We start from the raw sequence: 22,609 nt of genomic DNA on the forward strand, positions 1-22,609 counted from the left end.
CACATAAACAATCTTAAATGGCGATTTGTAACTTCTATACTTGCTGCTTTGTGCAGCACACATAGACGTTGCAATTCGTCATTTTTAAAATGATTGTTTATGTGCAGGATGGGACACCTTCCTGCACATAAACAATCATGCATGGCGTTTTGCTGTTTCTATGTGTGTTGCACAATGTACACACATATGAACAGCAAAAACGAGGAGAAAGCATTTTTCCTCGTTACGCCAGACCAGATTTTTTTTGGTCTTAATTTTGGTGCTGCCTCCAATTTGTGCCACCCTTGTAAATAGGGGGGCAGCGTCAAAATAAATGGGTGTTGCGGTGGAACACCCACCCTAGTAAATATGGGGGCAGCGTAAAAAATCAATGGGTGTTTGGTGGAACGTCCACCGCAAAACCCATTGCTCACCCCTTTCACGCTAAGTATAGCGGAAAGGGTGCCTTATTTACAAAGCAGCGATAAGCCACGTTAAGTAGCTTAACGCTGCCTTGTTAATAAGGCCCCTATCGCCACAGGAACTTCTTTAAAAGTAATGTTCCTGAGGCGATAGGGCTTGTAAATATGCCTCTGAATAAGCACAGTTTAGAGTGGGTGTTTGTGGTGGTCCAATTGGATGGGGAAGGCCTAATACAGATGTCATTGCTTACATTGGGGCCCATCGGGAGACGGGGAGGGGAAAGACCGACCGGAGACAAAATAAGATGTGATAAAGGCCGCTTTATTGAGAAACAGGTGCATCTTAACCATACCACATCCTTGGCCTTTGCCGTACAAAACTAGGCCTAACTAAATATGCACATACCTGACCAAATCCCCCACCCCCACCCCTAAAACATTGCCCCCGCAAACAAACATAAACATAAGTACCAACTCTCCAAACACCTGCCTCAACTGTTTAAACTCTTGCCATCTGTACACTCCCTCCCCCTCTGTCCAGGAAACTCATTCCTCCTAACCTACCCCCCCCCCCTTAACTAGGAAAAAGCGCCACCCCACAACTTTTACCAGCACCTGCCCCCAGCAACATCAGATCTCAGCCACCTAACCAAAGAGGTACCTGCTCCCAACAAAACTCTTCCAGAATATACCCCCCTTGAACCAGGCTCCCAAAAACCGCACCCACTCGAAACCACCACTCATAGGGAGGGCGGGAGGGACAACAACTTCCCTGCCTAACTCGGCTGCTGGGTCACTGTCCCTAAAATGGTGCACAGTGACCCAAAATGGCCGTATTTATTTACCCCAGCCCAAAAGGAGCCCAAACCAGCCCAATACCGCCCAACAAGCCCAAACTCTCCTTCCTGTCCCCGTCCTATCCCCTCCCCTCCCCTTCCTCCCGGGGCCCCAAACCTCCCCGGGGGGGGCGAACCTCCCTCCGGTCGGCCACCCCCCGCAAAGCCCCATTGGGGCCCATCTTGAGACGGGGCGGGGAAAGACCGACCGGAGACAAAATAAGGTGTGATAAAGACCGCTTTATTGGGAAACAGGTGCATCTTAACCATACCACATCCTTGGCCTTTGCCGTACAAAACTAGGCCTAACTAAATATGCACATACCTGACTAAATCCCCCACCCCCACCCCTAAAACATTGCCCCCGCAAACAAACATAAACATAAGTACCAACTCTCCAAACACCTGCCTCAACTGTTTAAACTCTTGCCATCTGTACACTCCCTCCCCCTCTGTCCAGGAAACTCATTCCTCCTAACCTACCCCCCCTTAACTAGGAAACAGCGCCACTCGGAAGCCCCATACAGCTTCCGACCCCCCCCCTAGGGCCCCTGCACCTTCGGATACCTGCGCACCCCTACAACCCGATCCACTGCCTCCTTCAGCTGCACAATATAGAGCTCCATCCCGTATCGTGATAAATGTACTCCATCCTCCCTGAAGAAATACACTGCCCCATACCTCAGCTCCGGGTGCTCCATCCTACCCAAACCTTCCTTTTCACAGAAACCCCGCATCTCCCTATTAATCTTCCTCCGTGTCCTGTCAATAGCCGCAGGCCTCTCTGCCCCCCTCCAGCATCGTCTAGGAATGAATTCCGACCAAATGACGTGACACCCCGCCCACTGTCTCCTAATTTCCAGCAAATCCCTCTTCATTTGTTTTACCAGTGCCAGTCCTTTACACTGCACCAAATCGTGCTCCCCCAGGTGAATGACTACCACATCCAGACAAATCCCCCCCCGCACAACATTATTCAAAACCGGCACCAACTCGTGCCAACGCATGCCCCCCTTTCCCATCCAATGACACCTAAACAACTGGTCATCCAACTCCAAATTGAGGCTCCTGTGTTTTTCCCATTCAGCCCTCTCCGCTCTCTTTACAAAGGAATGGCCCACCACGTAAATGCTCATTGTTGCCGCTGTAGGCCCCACCACCGCACCTGCAAAGATACATATATAAGTAATGGGCCAAACATGTCCTCACTCCACTCCTTCCCCCGCATCCTGACGTACCTCCTATAACAGTCCGATTTCCAGCGCCCCAGCCGTTTTATCTCCTCCTTTCCCCAACCCCTTCGCGCCGCCTCCGTCGCCGCACCAATGCGGAAGGAATGCGTTCCGAATTCCTTCGGGTCCTCACCCATAGACCGCAGGGTGTGCCGCAGGACCCATAGTAGCTGAGCCGCCGTCACCCGACCAGCCTTTCCCCGGCAAATAACCTCCGCCCCGTCCTGCGCCTGCCCCCTCGCCAGTCGCCTCCCCCACTCAGCCGGACAGACCGCCGCCGTCCCGGGACCCAGCACCACCCATGTACCCTCTCCACGCTGGTCTGTCTTTGACGGTCGAAGTCGCACCGCCACCTCCCGGCCTCGCAACTCTACTTCCTCCCACTTCACTCCCGGCCGTCCTTGTAACCCCACCAACTCCGACACCCGGAACGCTCCAAAAAACAGCCACGACATAAGCGTGGAAAACAAAACCGTCTCCGCCTGATCTCTGCACACTCCCGGTAACAGGCCCACTAAGCCCTCCAGCATCACCGCGGTAATCGGACGTCGCTGCTGCGCCCGCGCCCCCTTCTCCCGCTCCCAACCCTCCAAGAGACGCCCCCCCAACTCTCCTGCCGAAGGCGCATAACCCCACCAGAGCTTCCCCATGAGCGCCACTTCTGCCAACTTCCCCGCGATCGTCACCCTCGCCAGCCCTTTGTCCATCAAACTGAGCATGAACCGCACTACCTGCTCCTCCCGACCCTACCTGCCACGCTGCCTTACCGCTCCGAAACGTAGACACTCCAGCCAAGCTTGGTCATACGCCTTCCACGTGGATGCCGCCACAGACGACCTCACCAACTGAACGACCCGCGCTCTCCCACCAACCAAAGCTCTTCCGGCACCGGCGTCTTGACTGCGGCCGCCTCCGTGGCTAGCCCATGGAACCTCTGCCACTGTGAACGAGACAAAGCATCCGCAATGTCATTGTCCACCCCCGGCACATGCTGAGCTTGAAACAGAATGTCATGTTCCAGACACTTCAGGACAAAACGTGCATCAGCTTCAGCACCTGTGGCTCCCTTGCGGACTGCCGATTCACCACCTGCACCACCGACATATTGTCCACCCTGAACAAGACTCGCTTGTGTGCCAGCTCCGGCGCCCACACCGTCACCGCCACCACCAACGGGAAAAGCTCCAGGAAAGCAATGCTCCTCCCCCCCCGCCTGCCACTGAGCCGGCCACTGCTCCGCGCACCACCTCCCCACCCAGTACAAACCGAAGCCGCCGACTCCCGCCGCGTCCGATGACATCGTGACGTCCCACTGCCAGTCCTCTGGTGGCGCCATGGGCACTCCATTAAAACCCCCAGGAAAGCCATCCACATGCTCAAGTCCTCTCTCGAACCCGCCAACAAGCACACGTGAGGATGAGGCAACGTCAGTCCGGACAATGCCAGCCCCAAAAGACGGCAAAATGTCCTTCCCGCCCGCACCACGCGGCATGCAAAGTTCAAATACCCGAGCAACACCTGTACCTCCCGCACTTTCGCTTTCGGCCTGGCCAACATGCCCCTCACCAAGTCCATCATCACCACCCGCTTATCCTCCGGTAGGCGTGCTTCCATGGCCGCTGAGTCGAGCTCTATCCCGAGAAAGGACAGCACCGTGCTCGGACCCTGAGTCTTCTCCGGCGCCAAGGGAACCCCCAGGTAACCCATTAGGTCCGTAAAACCGTCCAGCTGCCGCTGGCAGTCCGTCGAACCGGGCCGATCCACCAGGAAGAAGTCGTCCAGGTAGTGTGCGCCAGGAAAAAGCCCACTGCAAGAAGGAGCTGAACCTCTCAAACAATGCACATGACACCGAGCACCCCATAGGAAGTGCCCTATCCATGAAAATGAGTCTGTCAAACTGGATCCCCAACAACTGATGATCTGCCGGATGCACCGGCAACAACCTGAACGCAGACTTCACATCACATTTTGCCATGAGCGCACCCTGCCCCGCCGTCGTCACCAGCCTCCTCGCCACGTCCACAGAAGAGTACGACACCGACGCCAACTCCGCCGATATGTAATCATTCACCGACGTGCCCTCTGGCCAAGACAGATGTTGGATCAGCCGGAACTGACCCGGCTCCTTCTTTGGAACCACTCCAATCGGCGAAATGATCAAATCCGGCAGGGGCGGCTCCTGAAAAGGACCCACCATCCGCCCTTCCTTCACCTCCTTAAAGAGCTTCTCTCGGACGATGCCCCTGTGTACATTCACGGACTTCAGATTCTCAGCCCACCGAGCGATCCGCGGACCCTCGTACCCCAAACGGAAACCCTCCCGGAAGCCCCGACGCAACACCGACGCATCGTCCGCCCGCGGATACGCCGCCAGTAGGGGTTTGAGCCTGTCCAACCTAACCGGTGTACAAGCCTTTTCCCAAGGCACTGCCCCCCCCCCTGCCGCCTCCCCTCCCCCCACCGGGGGCCGCCGGCTGTTGCCCCGGAGCGGGCCCTCCTCGGAGCCCCCAGCAGCACACCACTGGGTGTCTCTTCCCGCACTTGGAACATTCATGCCAAAAACGGCACGTCTGCCTGAGACAGGACCCCCTATTGAAGTCCCAGCAGGCCCCAACGCTGTTAGTACTACCGGCGTCTCCCGACCCCACCCCCCCCCCACGGGTGGGGCGGGCTGTAAAGGGGGTCGACGTCAGCGGAAGCCCACAGGCTGTGTAAATGGTGCGGCCGAATTTTGCCCCACTCATCTGCTGATACAAATCCGCATCCAACTCGCCCCACTGCACCTCCGGATCAGATGCCATGCGCGCCCGAAACTCCTCGTCGTAATGCGACCAAGCGTAACCGCCGTACGTCACTTGGGCCCGCCGCACCACGTCCATATATTTGAACATTGCAACCGACCTGTCCGGATACTTTTCGCAGTAAACGCTAGCGTAGATCAGGAAGGCAGCTGACCTATTTTCAATGGTCACCGGGACCTTGGGGCGCCTAGCTAACTCCTCCTCCTCCTCCTTTGAGCCCTCTTTGGCCATCAATTCCCTGTGGAGTAACTTCAGAATCTCCACGTATTCCCCTTTCCAAATTTTCTCCTTCATCGCCAATGACAAGTGCGCCCTCAGGGGCTTCGCTGCCCCCATATAGGGCATCTTCTTAATCGGCACCTCACAACTCTCCTTTGCCCCGCCGCCAGCCGCCGCCGAACCCCCTGCCTTCCCCGCATTTCCGCTCGCAGCGCTACCCGACGCCGTGTCGCCCGCCGCCTCCTTCGTCTCTGTGCCTACCCCCGCATCCATCACATACCTGCCCTTCACCAATCGTACCGCCTCCCCTCCCTCTGCATCCGTGCCCACCGACACCTGGCCTCCACCAGACACATGGCATCCATGAGGCTCGCCCAAGCCACTCCCCAAACGTGCACCATCCTTACCTGGCGTCAAGGCTGGCGTCCGCACCGGATCCCGCCGCCTAACCAGTTCCACTGGGGGGGCCGTCACTCGCGGCACCGTCTGCCGGGGGCGTTCCTGCAAAATACTGGCAACAACATTACTCGTCTCCCCCTCCCTGATCTCCCCCTCCTCCTCCGACTCCATTTCTCCCTCTCCATCCCCCCATTGCCTCGGCATACCACTGCCCGTGCTCCTGCTCAATCCTGCCTTGTCCCTGCAAGCCCTCATCAATGCCCCCAGATCCACACTCTCTCTCCTCTCACACTCAGCATGATAGTCCGTGTATCCAGTCACATTCGCGCTCCATCCCCGTCCCCTGGCGGCCGTCTCGACCCATCGGGAGGGGGGCGGCGGAGACCTATCATCGTGCCATCCGCTGTCCGCACGTGCCTGGTCCCTCAGTGGAGCACGGCCGCCCGTACAAAGCTGAGCCGGCCCATTCTCTCGGCGGGTTGGAGCCGCATGCTGCTCACCCGAGCCCCCTGCCAACTGCTCCTGCCAAGAAAAAAGCGGGGAAGTCCAGCATACCGAGGGAAACTCACCCCCTTCCCCTCCCCAGCCCCTAGGTGCCCCTCTCCTCTACGCCGCCGAATGCCCACCCCGCCGTGCCGGTCCCCCCCACCCTCCTTCCCCCCCACTCCGCACCCCCACGTCCCCCACCAGCGCCCCCTCTCCCACCCCCACACGCCCCACATCCCCGCGATCCACCCCTGCTACCCCTCCACCTTCCTGGCTCCACTCACCGCACCCCCCCTTCCCCCTCCCCCCCACAAACCCCCTCCCCCTGGGCAACCCCTCACCCCTCCCCGTCCCCCTGTGTCCCCACCCCCCCTCTGGCCTGTCTCTACCCCCCTGCCCCGTGGCGACCCCGGCCTGCTTGGCCCCACCATGCCCCCCTCCCCTCCAGACGACGACCCCCAATCCAGGTCACTCTCTCCCCCCCTCCCCCCACCCCTCCTTCCCCCTCCCCCTCCCCTTCCCCCTCCGAGTCTTCAATAAGCAATGGTGACACCCCCCCTCCCACCTGCCCCCCGGCTCCCACCTCGGTATCCTGGCTCCCCCCCTCCCCCCCATCCCCCTCTTGATTCCGTGGCAGCCCCTCCGGACCCCCTCCCCTGTTGGGCACCCCCTCCTCCTGCACCACGGGTCCATGCTTCCCGTCCCCCCTACAACCCCCCCAACCTGGCACTCCTCCTTGGCTTCCTTGCCCCCCCTCTACCTCTCACTCCACTGTTTGCCTCCTTCACTCCCCCCGAGCCGTTCTCTCCCGGCCCCACCCCCCCGGCCCCCCCGCCCCCTCACAAACTGAAGCTGCACCTTCCGCACCCCCCCCACACCCCCTCGCCGCACCTCTCGATTTCCGCGGCGCACCAGCCACCCGCTGGCCGCCACCATGCGCTGCTCCGCCTCCGCTACCCGCCCCCTCCTCCCTCCTCACCCTCGACCTTGGAGGCTCACAGGCCAGAACCGCCGCGGCGGCGCCGTCAGCAGCGCGCCGCGGTGGCCTTACCCGAACTCCCCCTCGCAGGAGATCCATCCGGCCGGCTTCCCCCAAGAGGCGCAAAGCCTCTCGCACTCAGGGATCCTCCAGTGCATCCGCCGCCATGCCGCCCCAGGTACACACCGCTCCGGCCGTCCGCGTCGACACACCACTCCCGCCGACCTGCCGCGCTCAAAGTCTCAGTTACACCGCCACTCGCCGCCGCCCAAGGTAACCGCTCCGCTACCGCTCCCACTTCCTAATGGAAATCCCCACTGCTAACACAATGTATGCACAGCAACAACCCCCTGACTGGACAACAACTTCCCTGCCTAACTCGGCTGCTGGGTCACTGTCCCTAAAATGGTGCACAGTGACCCAAAATGGCCGTATTTATTTACCCCAGCCCAAAAGGAGCCCAAACCAGCCCAATACCGCCCAACAAGCCCAACCAGCCCAAACTCTCCTTCCTGTCCCCGTCCTATCCCCTCCCCACCCCTTCCGCCCGGGGCCCCAAACCTCCCCGGGGGGGCGAGCCTCCCTCCGGTCGGCCACCCCCGCAAAGCCCCATTTGAAAGAAAGCAAGATTGAAGGTTAGCATCATTTTCAATCAACTGGTTTGCTACGACATCACAGAGTTCCTTAGTGTTTTACATTTATTAAAGTCCTGGCAGGGGTATGAAATTCCTTCATCACACACCACAAGGTACAAAAGCTTAAGAACGATTAGTCCCTAACTACTGTTCTACCAAAATCACCTCCAGGATTATTTGAATATTAAGAGAAGACACCTCACCCACCAAATGGTGGTATGCTTCATCACTGGTGTCTCCCCTCATTCTGGCAGGTGAGTACCACCTGAATGGGCTCACCAAAGAGTGGGAGCTCGTATAAGAATTTGTTCTGGATATATGCAGGGATCCAGTAACTGTTAAAATGAAAATGGGTATACCCTGGATATTTCCATTTATTTTTCAATATAGGATGTTGAAACCATTGTGCCCTCATTTAATATCTGGTCCTTGTTTTTTATCTATGATATGAGTACTTGCTAAATAACAGGAAATATCCAGGTTATATCCATAATCCGTGCACTTTACATTCAGGAGAATACCTCTGAGTATTTTCTGGAGTGGCATGCATGGAGAGAAGACTGCAAAATGTAGAATACCGTGTGGTTTTACCCGTCAATCAGGCTGAACTGCATGTTATGCTCTTTTCTGACAGGCAACATCTGGAATTGAGGGCTAAACATGCCCATGGTATTGATACAACTCTGGCTTCTATTCTACTAAACTCACGTTCCCCAAACCCGTTAAGAGGTGGGAAAGTGGCAAGTTTAAGCCTGCCCCTCAGCTGGCCCTGCTGGCAAAAACCTCTGGTCAGGAGGCTAGTCTGCCGCTAGACAGCCAGATCATAGTCATAGTAACCCCACCATATTTTGGATGAGCGACTGTCACTGGATTTCCCTACCAGGGACCGCAATGTGAGAAAATTTTCTGCACGTCACTGTCATTGTTTTTTTGTTTTTAAGAAACAAACTCTCGCTTTGGGAGGTTATTTCTAGAGAACAAAACGCATTTGCAGAGTACGCGCAGAAAATATGGCATCCATTGGTAAAACGTTCAGTGTCTTCAGCGAAGCCGCCCCACCAGTGGCAGTTGGTACAGAATAGCACTCACTGCATAGTCCAGCTCTCTGGTGGCTAGAGTGAACGCCGGAGGATAAATATATTTTTTACTGGATCAGCCTTCATTTATCCTCTTACCTTGTGTTAATTTCTCACCAATTGACAGACATAATTTTTATTACTATGAAGTAAGTCATATTTTTGAGTATGTAGTGTACTAACTGCAATTGCAAGCGGCCATAAATATAAATTCAGGGAGTTAAAGCTATTTGTCGCCTTCCTAATAGGATTAGCCTTATTGAACCCGGCCCTGTGGTCACTGAATTTGAACGGAAAGTTTTTGAGGATGGAATGAAAATGGACCTTTCTGCAGCAGACAAAGAAACAGCTGACATGTTTACTGATGTCTACTTGAAGAATTATAAGCAGATATTCCAAAGCTTGGGCCAGAGCCCCGAAGAGGTGGCAGAGGTATGTTGTTATGTTGTAGTTTTGTTAAAATATTACAATAATATAATATTAGAAAGGTAGTAGTGATTGTATGGCGTATTTCTGCATCTTTTTAAAATGTTATTACACACCTTGGTGTGTTTTATAGTTCTTATTTGTTGTACAGACAGTGGACACCTACTTGACACCTACTGTGTTTGAAAGTAGTGCTGAAGCAGGGAGTATCAGTCAAAATATAGGGTTGCAAAAGTATAATATCACCTGGTCTGAGCAAAATCCCTGCTGTTTGGTTGACATACCTTTGACGTTGAATAAGATCAACCAGGAGCTGCACAACACGGAATATATTCACAAACAAAGTATTAATTCAGTCAATAATTAGAGTTTGTTATTTGTTAAAAGGTTCAGTCAGAACTCCTGACGAGTTCGTAAATAGAGAGTGAAAACAAGAATAAAGCTTCTGCGTAAAAGTAAAAAAATATATCAAAGCAGAACTTCCCATATAGAGAGGCTCAAAAAAACTCAGTAGAATCTCAAAGCAACGTAGATAAAGGGTCTGTGGCATGGCAGGGATAAAAGCAGATCTGCCCCTACTCTAGGAACACGCAATAATATAGACATCACATTTCATCACTGTTGCTATTCTCAGGGTAATCCTTCTTCAGCCAGCCAACCATCTTTCAAAGCTCTTCATGGGAACAGGATTGCTCCTCGTCTTCTCACCGGGCACACAATAGCTGTACACTCAGCAGTTATAAATTGATCAATGAGCAATGTCCTGTTTAACGTTTTTGGCAGTTGTTCTCGTATTCAAAACTACTTCCCCATAAGGGAAACTTCATATCTATCATTCTAAACAACATTTCTTTTTCTTAAAAATGTTTTTATTGGTATTTACAGATTACATATAATAAAAGACATATACAATTGTCGCTCTTTGGAGCATTTAAAAGTGATCATTGTGTAAGTAGCAACATTGGCTGATTTACATGACAATCTAGGCAACTTATTATTCATTTAGAAAAAATACATGTCCACGGGAAGGTCAGGAAAAATAAATTTTTTGTTCAAGATCAGCACTTTCAATTGGATCAACATGTGCAAAAATAATACTTCATCAGCTAGTTAGGCCAAGCACAGTTAAGTATAACTGCGAACTATATTTTCCAAATTTTAAACGCACTTTTAATTATCGTTTAAGACTGCGCTTTATTTCTTCATGTTAGTATATCTGCATTATTTTCTTATTATTATTACATTTCTCCTCCAGTCCCTTTGTGTTACACACTTATATAGGGTGGATGGGATGAAGGAATAGGAGAAAATATAATGAACACAGCAGAGCTGCTTCAATTGTGGACCTTAAATCCTTGGTAACTTATATCCATCGAAATGAGTTCCATGTGGCTTCGTTCTGCAGCTGCACTGTTGCTACTAAGGGTACCAGCACTATGCCTTTGTCCAATCTTAAGTTAAAAAAATAATTTTATTTGATAAAAGGAGAAAAGAACAAGGTGTCAATATATGATTCAAAAAATAGTATAAAATACAGATACATCAGTAAATAATGAGCATAATAAAAAGTGTAAACAAGAAGAAAATCCAATCATGATCATCAAAAACTAAATACAGTGGAAACAGTAATTGCAATAATATGATTATACAAAAGGAAATCCACATAACTGATAATGAAGAAAAAATGGAATGAGGAGGACATTTAAGGAGGTTTTAAGACTTCTTGTTGTGTGGGACGTGGGTGAAATGAACGTTTAGCACACACATTAAGATAAAGTGTAATAGGAAGCCATAAATCCATACGTTTTGCTGCCATATGAGCTGGAAAAACAAAAGCAGCGTCCAATCTATGATTATGGCAAACATTATACCACCATGCTTTAAAGGAAATATTAGAGAAATCCTTCCAGTTAACTGTAATCTGCTGAAAAGCAACGGCTAACAATAAATCAATAATCTTAGTATTAAGATCCATATTCTCCCAACAAGGAGATAGACTACCTAGAAAAATGTTAGTGTATGAAAAGGAAATGTGTGTATGGAAAATAACATTAATTTGGGCCCAAACTCGCAGCCAAAAGTCATGAACAGGTTTGCATAGGAACAGCATATGAAATAAAGTTGCTTGCGGGGAGGAACATGACCAGCAGATGTGTAGAGTACTTGGAAAGCGCTTATGGAGGTCAAATGGCGTGAAAAGAAGTCTGTTGTAAATGAAAAACAAGGATTGTGTCAAGGTCGCTGCTCTAGAAGATTTGCGAATTTTATTCCAAATCTTATCCCAAAAAGGAATGGGCCAGGAAGTAACAAAATCATGTTCCCAGCATTCTTCCACTTTAGATTTGGGTCTAAGGATATCTTTGGTATGAAGATGTTTGTAAATTGAGGAGGCTTTAGGAGTAGTACGCAAAAAGGAATGAAGTAATGAAGTGGGAGTGGGTGAAGGAGGAGAAGAAAGAGGGGTCAGCAGGAGACGATTGTAAGTGGCCATTACTGTTGCTTTCAGAAAAAGGTATTTATGGACAAAAGAGGCAGGCATACCATAGGCAGTACGAAGTGTAGAGAAGGGAATGATAGAAGAGTGTGAAAATAATTGGGAGACCCATGTTAATCCTTTGGTCTGCCACGATTTCCAGTAAAAGGGTTTGTTGTGAATTAAGAGGGAGCTGTTATGCCAGATGATAGAGGTGAGGAAATCAGCAACGGTCACAGGGGGAGCAGGAGAGAGGATAGAAGTAGGTTAGCGGTGAATTTGTGAATGGGAGTGGGAATAGAAGAGGGTTTACGCGAGAATGAAAGATATTCAGCAAGGGAAAAGGGTGAAAGAAAGAGGCGTTTGAGCTTAGCCCACAAGGGGCAGGGAGAGATCGAATTTTGCAACCAGAAGGAAGCTTGTCGCAGCAAAAACGCCTTGTGGTATGCTGGGAAATCCGGGAAGTTAACTCCACCTTCTGATTTGGGGCGTATAAGCCTAACTAAAGACATCCTGGGTTTTTTATTTACTCCAAAGAAAGGATATAAGAATTTAGTTGATTTTCCTGAAAAACTTAGAAGGAATTGAGACAGGGATGTTAGAAATAGTGTAAAGGACTATAGGAGATAACATCATTTTGATTGTGTCCAGGCAACCCCACCATGACAGATAGAGAGGATGCCACCTAGATGTTAAGTCCGTTAATTTTTTAATACATTTATTTAAACAGAGAGAGACCGTGCTTGAAATAGAGGGGGTAATGTGAAGGCCAAGGTATTTAATATGTGAAGAGCTCCATGTAAAATTGAAAGTGCTAAAATCGGGCTTAAAGGTGTACTTCGTCAAGGGTAAGATCTCACATTTATCATTATTGAGTTTATACCCAGAAATCTGGGAATAATCTTTGACTTCTGCAAGGAATGCAGGGATAGATTCAGCGGGGTTGGAGATAAAAAGTAAAATGTCGTCAGCATATGCGGCGAGCTTAATTTGAGAATCCAAAGCTTGAAAGCCATGAATATTGGGATTTTGGCAAAGTTTGGACAAGAAAGGTTCTAAAGCCAGATTGAAAAGAAAAGGGGAAAAAGGACAACCCTGACGCACACCTCTCCCTAAGTCAAAGAAGGGAGAGACTAGGCCATTAGCGAAAACTGCTGCTCGGGGATTAGAATACAGTAAAGAAATCAAATAAATAAATTTGGGACCAAAACCGAACCATTTAAGGGTATGAAAAAGATAAGTCCACGCAATGCTTTCTCAGCCTCTAGAGCAATTGCTGCAAGGGGATGGGGTACGTTATGGGATTTCGATAGTACATTAAACAACAGTCTTGTATTATCAGTGATAAATCGACCCTTGACGAAGCCTGATTGTTCCTGTCCTAAGAGAGCTGGGAGTAGAAGGTCAAGACGCGTTGCAAGTGACTTAGCAAATATCTTATAGTCAATATTGACCAAAGAAATGGGTCTGTAGTTTTTACAATAATGAGCATCTTTTCCTTCCTTGGGTATAAGGCAGATGTGGGCATCGGAGAAAGAACCTGAGGAAGCGCCCAAAGTAACAAAAGTGTCTATGAGAGAATGTAATTTTAGGATGAGGAGCTTTGAGAAATGAAGGAAAAATTCAACAGTAAGGCCGTCTGGTCCAGGAGCTTTGTCTTTTTTGAGAGTGTGGAGTGCTGTAAGTAATTCTTGTTGAGAAAGGTCAAGTTCTAGGTGAGAGAGATCGAGGGGAAAACGGTCAGGTTTATGTATGGCTGGGAAGAAATGATCAAGAGATTGGGAGGAGGGTTGGTTTTCAGAGGAGTATAAGGTTTCATAGAAAGTGGAGAATTCAGTGAGAATATCTGCGTCTTTGTGCTTGAGGATAGAGTGAGTGTCGTATATGGATTCAATGTTCAATTTGTTATGCTTAACTTTCAAATAATTGGCTAAGATTTTCCCGGCTTTATTCCTACCTCCATAAAACTTTGCACTAGATTTCAATAAATATAAGGAAGCATCCTCTGTAGATTTTGCGTTAAATTTCATTTTGGCGTTGACCAGGGCTGTTAAACTGTCTTGTGAAAGGGACGTAAAGTAAGCGTGCTCCAATTTCTTAATATCTCGAAGAAGATCCGTAGTAAATTTGCGGGCAATTTTTCCTTTCTTTGCCACATATCCAATTATAAAATCTCTAGCCGCAGCTTTAAAAGCATCCCATACGGTGTGTTTGGGAATGGATGGAGTGTCGTTGAACAAACAAAAATTGTCAAAAAATGCAGTGAAGGAATCAGTGAATTTGGGATCCAACAAAAGGGTATTGTTAAAGCGCCACCTCTTAGGGCCAGCAAGCTTAGAAAGTATATCAAGATGCACTAAAGTAGGGGCATGATCTGAGAGAAGAATCGGGCCAATTTCGGCATTAGTAAGAGTCTGGGCAATATTGTGAGTAACAAAAATATAATCAATACGAGATTGGGAGTGATGGCAAGGGGAATAAAAAGTAAATTCTCTTGTCGATGGATTGCACAAGCGCCAGGTGTCAATAAGTTTGTGTTGAGAAATGGCTTGAGCGAAGAGTTTATGGTACTTATTTGGGATGTAGGGAGTTTTAGAATTCCTGTCAAGGAAGGGATCAAGAGGTTGGTTACAATCACCTGCTAAGATGAAATTATCATCAACAAATCTGGTGATATGGTGAGAAAAGTCATGCCAAAAAGCAGGATCGCCACCAGTAGGGGCATATACATTTAGAAGAGAAATTGGAACACCTTTAAGAGACAGTTTAACATGTATCCACCGGCCTTCAACATCTGATTCCTGAGAAATTAGGGAATAGGAGAGAGTTTTCCGAAACAAAATAGCTACTCCATTTCGTTTGCCATCACCCTGGGAGTAATAAACCTCACCCACCCAACCTCTTTTAAGTTTAACGGATTCAGTATCAGATAAATGAGTCTCTTGTAAAAATGCAATATCCACATTCAATCTAGCTAAATGAGACAAGAGTCTTTGTCGTTTGATTGGAGAATTAATGATCTTGACATTCCACGTAATAATTTTCAATGACATAATATACAAAATAAAAGAAAATGATAACCAGAAATAAATGCAAAAGAGAAGCTCACGAGAACAGCAGAGTAAAACAAAAAAAAATATCATAAGTACCATAAATGAAGGAGAGAAGGAATAAGAGAGGAGAGAGAAGTGTAAGAAGAAAAGTGAGGAAAGGAGAATAGAGAAAGGAAGGAAAGGTAGAAGAGAAAAGTAGGTATAGAGACATGCTAGGATAATCTAAGCAAAGAGAAAGTATATTTATGAACAAGAAGAAAAGAGAAAAAGGAAAATATAGAAGTACGAGCAGAGAAAAATAGAGAGAAATAGGGAAAGTGAAAAAAGAAGAATATGAATAAAAGCGAGAGACAAAGATGAGGAAGACTATAATAAAATGTATCCAAATAGACAAACAAATAGAGAAAACCCAATCAGAGAATAAGGAAATATACAAAGAGAGTGAGTAGTAGAAATGTTGAAAAGAGCAGAAGAAAGGTGACACCTGCGAACCAAAGGTAAGTAGGGAGAAAAACAAGGAAAGCAAGAGAAAGGGAAAGGCAAACATGTTAGGCAAGGAGGAGAATGTACTTACAAGGGAGGGAAGCGAGGGAGGACAATCAGAAGGGAGTGCGGACGAAAGGTTGAGGGGGGTAGAGCCAACTGGAGAAGGCAGGACATCTAATGTCAGCGGGCCGTCAAGCCGGGGGAACGCCACGGAACAAAAGACGAATTCTGTGGAGACATGAGGAAAAACATCAGGAGACGACATAATAATGAGTAATACATAATGAGAATGTTACATGAGAAAACCTCATGTACAAATATAAGGAAGGGATAAACAAGGGGAGTTACGAAAAAAACAGAACTGGTATGACAAAACTAGCATGAACCAACGGAACTGGAGGAGAATAACAGAAACTCAAGAAAGTCATGGAGGAAAAGCGGAGGAGGAACCAGAGGTGTCCATGTTGGCTGCATTGCAGGAATTCAGGAAGCTCCGGAGTCGCACAGGATCTTCATAAGTCGTTGTCTTATTATTGTGAGTAACTCTGAAGAAACAGGGGTGAAAGAGACCATATCTAGCGCCGATGGAACGCAATTCTGGCCTCATTTCCAAAAAAGCTGAGCGGCGGCTAGCTGTAGATTTAGCGTAATCCTGCGCAAAAAATAAGGTGGATCCTGACCATGTAAGTCGAGGGGAAGCTCTGGCAGCTGAGAGGACTTTAAGGAGGTCAGTATATTCCAAGAAATACATGATGACGCCTCTGGGTCTTGAAGACGTGGAAGCAGGTGAAGGAGCGCGGCCAAGCCTATGGGCACGCTGTATGTTAAGCAAAGTGTCCTCTGGTAAATGCAGGAGTTTGGGAAGAAAGGTCTTGAAGAAGGCAATAGGATCACTCCCCTCACAGCCCTCCAATAGGCCGTAGATGCGTAGATTGTTACGCCTATTTTGGTTTTCAAGCTCCTCGACCTGCTTCTGGAGAGAGGAGATTTGCGAATGAATATGAGCGACCTTTGAGGATGATTCCTGGAGAGAGGAGATATTGCGCTCCACCAACGTGACTCTGGGGTCCATCTGCGACCAGTTATCCGTTAGAACTTGCAGCTTAGCGTTGGTTTCTTCCATAAAAGGATGAAGGGCTCGTATCTCTTCCAATAATAATTCCATGGATACGGTTGAAGAGGAATTAGACGGTGAAGGAGGGTCTTTTTTGAGCCTTTTTGTGGTGGCTTTCCCTGAGGGCTGCACAGGATGTTCCGCGCTGGACTGCGACATGTGGAGAACAGATGTCCGAGAGGCTTCCAAATGAGCCAGTTCAGAAAATACTTTTGAGTTTTTGATAAAGGTACGGCGTGGAGCCTTGTTAGCACGAACCGTTGCGCCTCTATCCATGAGTTAAAGATCCCCACAGGAGAGAGAAAATAACATTAGGAATTCTGAAATCGTGAGGCTATCAGCAAGTAGCGAGAAAAGTCAATAAAGACTGCACAAGTATTGAATAGAGGAAGGAAAAAAAAAGAAGCGTCATGCGGAGGAACGTTAGAGGTAAATATGTTGGTCATCCAAACTTGAGAAAAGCAAATCTTGCTGCGATATGAGGGCGTGAGGCGAAAGTCATAAAAAACACATGAAAGTCAGCTTTATGTGAAGAAAGAGAGGCTCTTTGGCAAGTTCAGCTGATCACAACATTGAAGCTTCATAGGGAACATGCAATGCGAAATGGCTGCTGAATCGAAAAACACCTCAAAACAGCGTATTGTGAAAGTGGAAGTGGTAAAAGTATATTAGAGGCATTACTGAAAGAAATGAAGGCCAACCTTATTTAAGGCAAGAGGAGACGTGCAGGCACAGTCGTTGTTATTAGGAAAGCGTTGCTCGCGAAGCGCTCCTCAGAGGTCCAAAATGGCGGTCGCGGCCGTCATGACGCCGCGATCGAAAGAAATTGCCGAAAAACAGAGAGGGGAGTCATCAAAGGCGGCGAAATGGATACCAAAGCATTCCTGGAGCCCTCCGAAGGTTCATTTCGGCGCTCCAGCAAGAATTAGGTCTGTGAAACGCTTGCTTGCCCCAGCGACAGCGGAGCGCTCACACAAACGCCGCCATCTCCGACGGGCGCTAAGCCACGCCCCCGCCTTTGTCCAATCTAATCTTTCCTCTCATTTACATTTTCTAGGAAGCTCTGTGCTCCATCTGAGCATTCGGCCATTCCTTGTGTATCACACTCAGCTTAGCAGAATCCTATAGTGCATCTATAAATCTCGATTGTAGCAGCTTCCTGCTGATATTCGCGAATTCCTCTTTCATTTTTTCCTCTGTTGCATTTACTGCACATATCACGTAATGAATGCTTGGTGCCAGATATACTAGTCCTATTAGCAAAGCAGAGATGTGCAATTTACAAACCGTCTAATCTGTGGATGGGAATGCAATTTACAATGAGGCACATGTACTAATAGGTGCTTCGCAAATTGGCTAAACAATATTGATTAGGAAGGCGATTTTGCAACAACTCGTGAATTGTGTATCATTCTCATGTTTCATGGCACTCCAGTTCTTTCTCCCTTTGGAATTATTTTGCTAAAATATTTACCTTTTGAAAACCAGGATTTAAGGTGCTGCAAACTGCAAAATTGTGATCCTATTTTGAGGGTACAATGTCATTTAAAATACTTATTTCTTGCAAATGTTTTTTCCTTACCCTACTCTTTCCATTCGTTCTCCTCTTATAAAGAGTGGCCATATGTACTAACCTGTGATTCGCTAAATCACAGGGTTTGCAACCCCTAATTGCCTTTTTACTATTTAGTAAACCCATTATGTGATAAATGGTGGCCAAATTGCAAAATGGGTTTAAAAAACGGATACCAAATCGCAATCTGGAAGGGGCTCATTTATGGCATACCTTCCAAATTGCGATTCACAATTCAATGTATCAATAGTTTACGACTGCAGTTTCAGTCGGAAACCACTGGAAAGTTACAGACTTGTCAAAGGAGATGGTAACTCATTCAGAAACGGATCTCTCCGGGGACCTTTGTGAATATTACACACAAAAAATTGTTGGGAAGGCGCCAGTGGGTCCAGGAGACCACTACCAACTCTCAAACAAACATTTTAAGAAAACTAAAAGTTTTTCTTTAAAAGCAGCATTGTTTTATTTAAGTAAAACGGTGTGCATTTAACAAAAAAGTTGTCTTTATTTAAATGCTGTCACAGAAGTGATGAGTTGCTGACACTAGCAGGCAGCCATCCATATGACGGCATCCAATAGGAGTATGTCACAATTTGCGACCTACCTCCTTTATATTCATTTCGGAGCCGATTCACAGAACTAATCTGAGATAAAGGGACATATGTATCAAGCAAATTCGCATTCGCAAAGGCCGAAATTCGCAAAATTTCGGCCTTTGCAAATGCGAATTAGCTAAATGGAATGTATTAAGCAAAATGTGGTTCAAAATAAGGAATCGCAAAATTTGCGATTCCTTATTTTGCGATTGCATTTAAGGAATCGCAAAATTTGCGATTCCTTAAATGCAATGTATGATGCAAACAAAATTGCTAATTGTCCCTAAGGAATCGCAAATTACCACCAATTTCAAGTTGGTGGTAATTTGCGATTTCCTTGAAAAATGCCACTTTTTGCATTTTTCAAAGTGCCATGTGATGCACATACATGCCCCAAGGGCATGTATGTGCACCACATGTGCACCCATGCTTCTTTCAGGGGTGCAACAGGGTGTCCTTTGGACACCCCTGCACCCTTGAAATTATTCTCAATTTGCGATTAGCAAATTGCGAATCGCAAATTGAGAATAATTTCACATTCATTCCTATGGGCCTCCTGGCCCATAGAAATGAATGGGAAATTATTCCTTAATTGCGATTAGCAATTTGCTAATCGCAATTAAGGAATTTTAAGAAATCGCTAAAAAATAGCGATTTTCTACATACATACCATTTTGCGATTTCTAAATAGCGATTCCTTAAAAATCGCTATTTAGAAATCGCAACAGGGTATGTTGATACATATGGCCCAAAATCCTAACTTTACGACTTTCGGTATTCACAAAAGGCATTTAGTAGTAGTAAAGTTAGGAGTCCTAACTTTACTACTACTAAATGCCTTCTGTGAATACCAAAAGTAGTGGGTTTAGGATTTTATCTCAGATTAGTTCTGTGAATCAGCCCGAAGTGTTTAGAGGTCAGTTCACAAGATCTCATTAGTTTTTCAAAAAGTTGGAACATAGTTTGCAAACATGTTTTACAACTTCAATGTTAGTAAATCTGGCTGAGGGTTCCATATTTCCCGCATAGCTTGCCTTCCTTCCTCCTCTTCCTTCGAAGTAGCTCCTGCAATCATATTGTCTAGTGGTTCTCTTCTAATTGTCCATTCTGAGTGTGTCACGACTGTTTAACCCCCCAGTCCTCATTTTGAGGGCTTATTACAGTTTTTCCTTACATTCCTTATTCTGAAGCTCTTTGTATAGTCCATTCACATTCACTGTATATCTGAGCTAGCATGCAAGGGGCCTGTTTATCAGGACATCAAAAGACGTATTCCCATCACTATGCAATTCACACCCTATGAGTGGAAATCTCCACCTCTCCTATCCGGAGATCCTCGCACAAGTCAGTTTACTACTTAATAGTAAATGTGAGATGGGCCGGGGAGTGGCTCGAAAAAGGAGAATATTTATTTCTAAATGGGTGGGGTTTATGGAGAAATACAAAGGGGTTTGAGGAGGGGTTTAGGGACAGACACCTATCCACAAAAGATTTAGGGGGAGATTTTCAAACCTTTTACGCTGGTTTAGCGTCACAAATATCTCTGAAGATATGGTGCTCTCCTGCTCGCTACCTGTCACCACAGCGCAGCCTCGCGAGGGGCTGAGCTGAGTTGCATAACTTTTTTGAAAATCTCCCCTTTAGTCTATTGCTAAACACAAACTGCACTTCTAAAGTTACCACAGCTAAATAGGATCCAAAACAGTAGTAAATGTACTTTAGCTCAGACCTAGAGTAAGTCCAGCACCCCACATGGCCAACACTGGTACTGCAACAGACTCACATAAAAATAATGGAGACTGGGGCCGAAAATAGAACCTCTATGGAAATAATGTTTAAATCCATGAATTTATTTTGGCTTGTAAAAATATATACATATAAGTTAATGTTAAAAAATTAGATTTAAATACAAAATAAATATTTTTTGATAACATTTGAATTTAGAAATACATGTAATTTTGTTTTAAAAATTATAGTACATTAATTTCAATTTAATTCTATATCTAATTTTTATGTAAATGTAAATACATACATAAATATATACATTTTACTTTAGGATGGATTATTTCAAATAAATCTTTAAAAATAATTAAATTGAATGTAATACATTAAAATTAATGAATTATTTAGCTCAAAATTAAATTAATAGCGCTGTAGCATTCTTATTGTGTTCTACATTTAAAATAAAGAAATATAATTATTTTACATTATTATTTAACATACAAATAGTTTGACTATTTTTTTTAACATTTTCCCCTACTTTACCATAGGGAGATCTCTGTCATGGTGGAAGAGAATTCCATCTGTGAAAAGTTACTAGTAGTAACATTATACTCATAAATTTGGCCTCAACCCTGTTTCAGGGTGGTAACTGAATACGTGCCAAAAAAGGAAGATTTACTATCTCTATCTCTGGCAGCAGGCCCCTGATTTTGATTTTGATGAATATGCTGCTGGAGGAAACGCCACTAAATCTGCCATTCACCCAAAGTTTGGAAGGAACTGCACTAAAAATGGTGGCATAATAGATGTTAATCAGCTACCCGCACTAGTATGACTGATCCATCACCAGGTCTGGTGGTATTCCACCAGTAAAGTGTGCCATGTAAACATAATATCACTACCATACTGGCCAACACACTCAGAATCTTAGGGAGACTGGGTATGTAGGTACTTACACTGTATCCCCAATTTGGAGCCACATATTCAGAGCCCACATTTGGTAGGAGTAATCCCATTCACCCATCCGACATGAACTTTGGCAGACATTCTGCTGGGTGTTTGTCCTTCTGAAATGGCCCCTCCCAAGTTAGATGTTATTATTTGTAGAGGGATTCACTGATATCTTGGTTGAGAATATTAAATATAGTGAGTTTTTCTCTCCTGCATCTTCTATAACGGTCAAAGGAAACGCCACTAACAACACTATGCAACAGGCCTTGCTTATCGCTTTGAAAGTAGCATTGGTGTTGGCATATTGTTAAACTATGTTTCTCTCTTTCCTAGCATACTGTGAAGATAATTCTCCTGGAGAGTCCACCTTTCCGCCACCAGACGAACACTCTGTATACACCAATGACGACTCTGAAATATGCAGATCCAAATGGAGACCTTCCTATTGACACTTTCTACAAGATGGTGTTCCAGCATGACAAAGTGTTCAATGCCAGTCTTAACTTCATCAAGCTTTTAAGATGGAGGAGTAAAAAAAGCTTTGATTTGGGGAAACCCAAACAGTGAGGAATCATTTAGAAATATTTGCATATCACATTAATTTACAATTCTAAATATTTGGCATCATTAACTCAAGAGAAACCATGTTTACGTGGGAGCGAATTTTGTAAACTATCAGTTATTTTGTGGATGTACTCAGTAACACAGACTTTTGAATTTGTATGTTTTCACTTGTTGATATTTAGTGAAAATGTACAAAAACCAGTTACCTCACTATCATTGCAGTGAATGTTTATTATACAGTACTCGGCTATCACATACATGCTTAATGTGTCCATGCTATGCGACTATTGTTCCAAATATAAATAAACGTTTCATTGTTCCCAAATGACAAAAAAACCTTGTGTATACACCTTATTTAAGTATATGTGTTTCGAATGTGTTTTGTACAGTGAAGCGTTTTGCAATTTGCATGGGTTCTTGATGCTGGTAAGGGTCCATTTGTAGACTACTGTCATCTAGTTTTGAGTTTTTCTAGTTGAGTATTTCCACCTCCCGTCAAAGCCATGCGAGGCTGATCAGAGGCTCTTGAGTCTCAGCTATGGTGTCAACGTCAGTGTCTCTCTGTACCAGTTTGGCAGTCAGTA

At 46.5% G+C, this 22,609-nt stretch overlaps 1 protein-coding gene across 5 annotated transcripts in view; it reads left to right on the plus strand.

Annotated features, from left to right (window-relative positions):
- Positions 1-22,351, plus strand: part of LOC144776709 (retinol dehydrogenase 8-like) — a 234,220-nt gene extending 211,869 nt beyond the window's left edge. For all 5 annotated transcript variants that reach the window (XM_078659282.1, XM_078659283.1, XM_078659281.1 and 2 more), the window contains 2 exons: positions 9,313-9,496; positions 21,795-22,351. In XM_078659282.1, the coding sequence (XP_078515408.1) occupies positions 9,313-9,496; positions 21,795-22,028 (418 nt within the window). In that variant the 3' untranslated portion in view covers positions 22,029-22,351. The remainder of the gene's footprint in view (positions 1-9,312; positions 9,497-21,794) is intronic.
- Positions 22,352-22,609: the final 258 nt, after the last annotated feature.

The sequence above is a fragment of the Lissotriton helveticus genome, chromosome 1_1, assembly GCF_964261635.1.
Source record: "Lissotriton helveticus chromosome 1_1, aLisHel1.1, whole genome shotgun sequence".
In the NCBI taxonomy this organism is placed as follows: Eukaryota; Metazoa; Chordata; class Amphibia; order Caudata; family Salamandridae; genus Lissotriton; species Lissotriton helveticus.